General features: G+C 35.8%; 1 protein-coding gene across 1 annotated transcript in view; it reads left to right on the forward strand.

The window, feature by feature from the left end:
• LOC106880753 (G-protein coupled receptor-associated protein LMBRD2) overlaps window positions 1-1,725 on the forward strand; it is a 40,969-nt gene extending 39,244 nt beyond the window's left edge. The window contains 1 exon segment of the mRNA XM_052971092.1: window positions 1,212-1,725. Within this exon segment, the coding sequence (XP_052827052.1) occupies window positions 1,212-1,444 (233 nt within the window). The 3' untranslated portion in view covers window positions 1,445-1,725.
• Window positions 1,726-1,731: the final 6 nt, after the last annotated feature.

Below are 1,731 nucleotides of genomic sequence, written 5' to 3' on the forward strand. Positions count from 1 at the left end.
GGCATCTTAGCATGTTTTCTTATGTTTGTTGATTGGGAGTCCCACAACCTGGTTTTAAGGGGGTCACCACTGTAGGGTTTGTCTTCAAAAACAGGTCAATTCTTTCAAAGCTAGACACCTTTGTGGATTTGAATGCCATACTCCTCATTAATAAAACACCTATTGTTACTTACTGTGCTCCTGTACAGATGAGCCAACAAAAAAGTCCTTCAATTTGTTAGAAATAGCAGCAGCCAAATCCCCTCAAATTACATCCCCGAATCTTCAGGATTTATAGATACACTGTTTAGTTTTGTCTTAAATACCCCTAAACAGGTGGGATGGTCGCAGTGTTTTTAATCATCAGTTTGCACCATCAAGTCTGACCCAGGGTTAAACAACTGTAGAGATCAAGTAAAACTGAATCCTTTGGGCCCATGACCATTCTGTTTAGTGGATGTGATTTCATTTGACTATAAAAGACAAATAAATGTGGACAGCCACATAGTTTTGTATTTACAGCTGAAAATATTGATGTTTCTGCCAATTAGTGAGGCACATGCACAAAAAAGTCATGTGACTTCCTACTTTTGCATCTTCCAGAAATATTGAAAGAAAAGTGCACCAGCTAAAGCTTGGCTACAGGTTGAAAGGATTAAGGAAGGAGACATTGTTAGGAGTAAAGTAGGGATAATTGACCTTTTAGTCAGATTCACCCTAGACAAGAGGATATTTATACACCTTATGTGTGTGTCTGTACATATGTATTACACTAGACAAGTGATGTAGATACCTATACCTCAATCACATGTTTTTTTTCCCATATACGAATGAATTTATGTATACTCACTTTTTAAATCATCTTTTATAAATCTATATAGGTATGTACCTGTAAAATAGTGGATTATTGACATCAACAGAATAAATCCCAGACTTTAAAAATAAGCACTGTGGTTGGTTTGTTGAATCAAGGCCTTGAAAACAGTACTCCAGCATGGCCAGAGTCCAGTGACTAAAACTAGGAAAAATTCCTCACAATCTACTTCAATGCAAACCTATCTCTAAAAAAATTTCCATTAAAGTGCATTTTTCTGAAAGTTGTAAGACCTCATACACCTCTTAACTCTCTTAAAATAAAAAGATTAATAAAGTGTGGCTGAAGAAATCAATGAGCCAACACATACATCAGCCGTTACTAATAGATTTTTTTTTCCTCTTCAATTTTTGTTTAGGTAAAATCCCTCGGAGTCCAGATGAAAATGATCGAACTGAACTTCTGCGCCAAGCTGATCCAGTCGATTATACGGGAGATACAACTACTGACAATTTAGAAGATTATATCAACATTAGCCATCACAACACAACTGCTGCCACAGGTTACCAGCAGTCACAACCTCCACCTAGATATAGCTCAGTAACAAGAACGGGCCACAAACCGCCCCGAGGAATCTTTGATGATGTATAGGAGTTAACAGACTTTTACTTTTTTAATGTGCTTTCGTATTTACGTATTTATATATGTATGTATATATCTATCTATCTCTTTCCTTGAAGATATTATGACAATGTATTGTCTGGGGGTCAAAGAAAATGGGTGAAACGACTTGATATGGCTGTTTCAAGTGGGAACAAGAGAGAAAAAAAAAAAGGGTCTAATATTTTGAATTATATATTTAACTAAGCCATTAATAATAATTTCAGAACCAATTGTATATAGAATGAAGCTTTGCAGTGTCTGGCATTTCCTTTTTT

Source organism: Octopus bimaculoides, chromosome 10 (genome assembly GCF_001194135.2).
Source record: "Octopus bimaculoides isolate UCB-OBI-ISO-001 chromosome 10, ASM119413v2, whole genome shotgun sequence".
Lineage (NCBI taxonomy): Eukaryota > Metazoa > Mollusca > Cephalopoda > Octopoda > Octopodidae > Octopus > Octopus bimaculoides.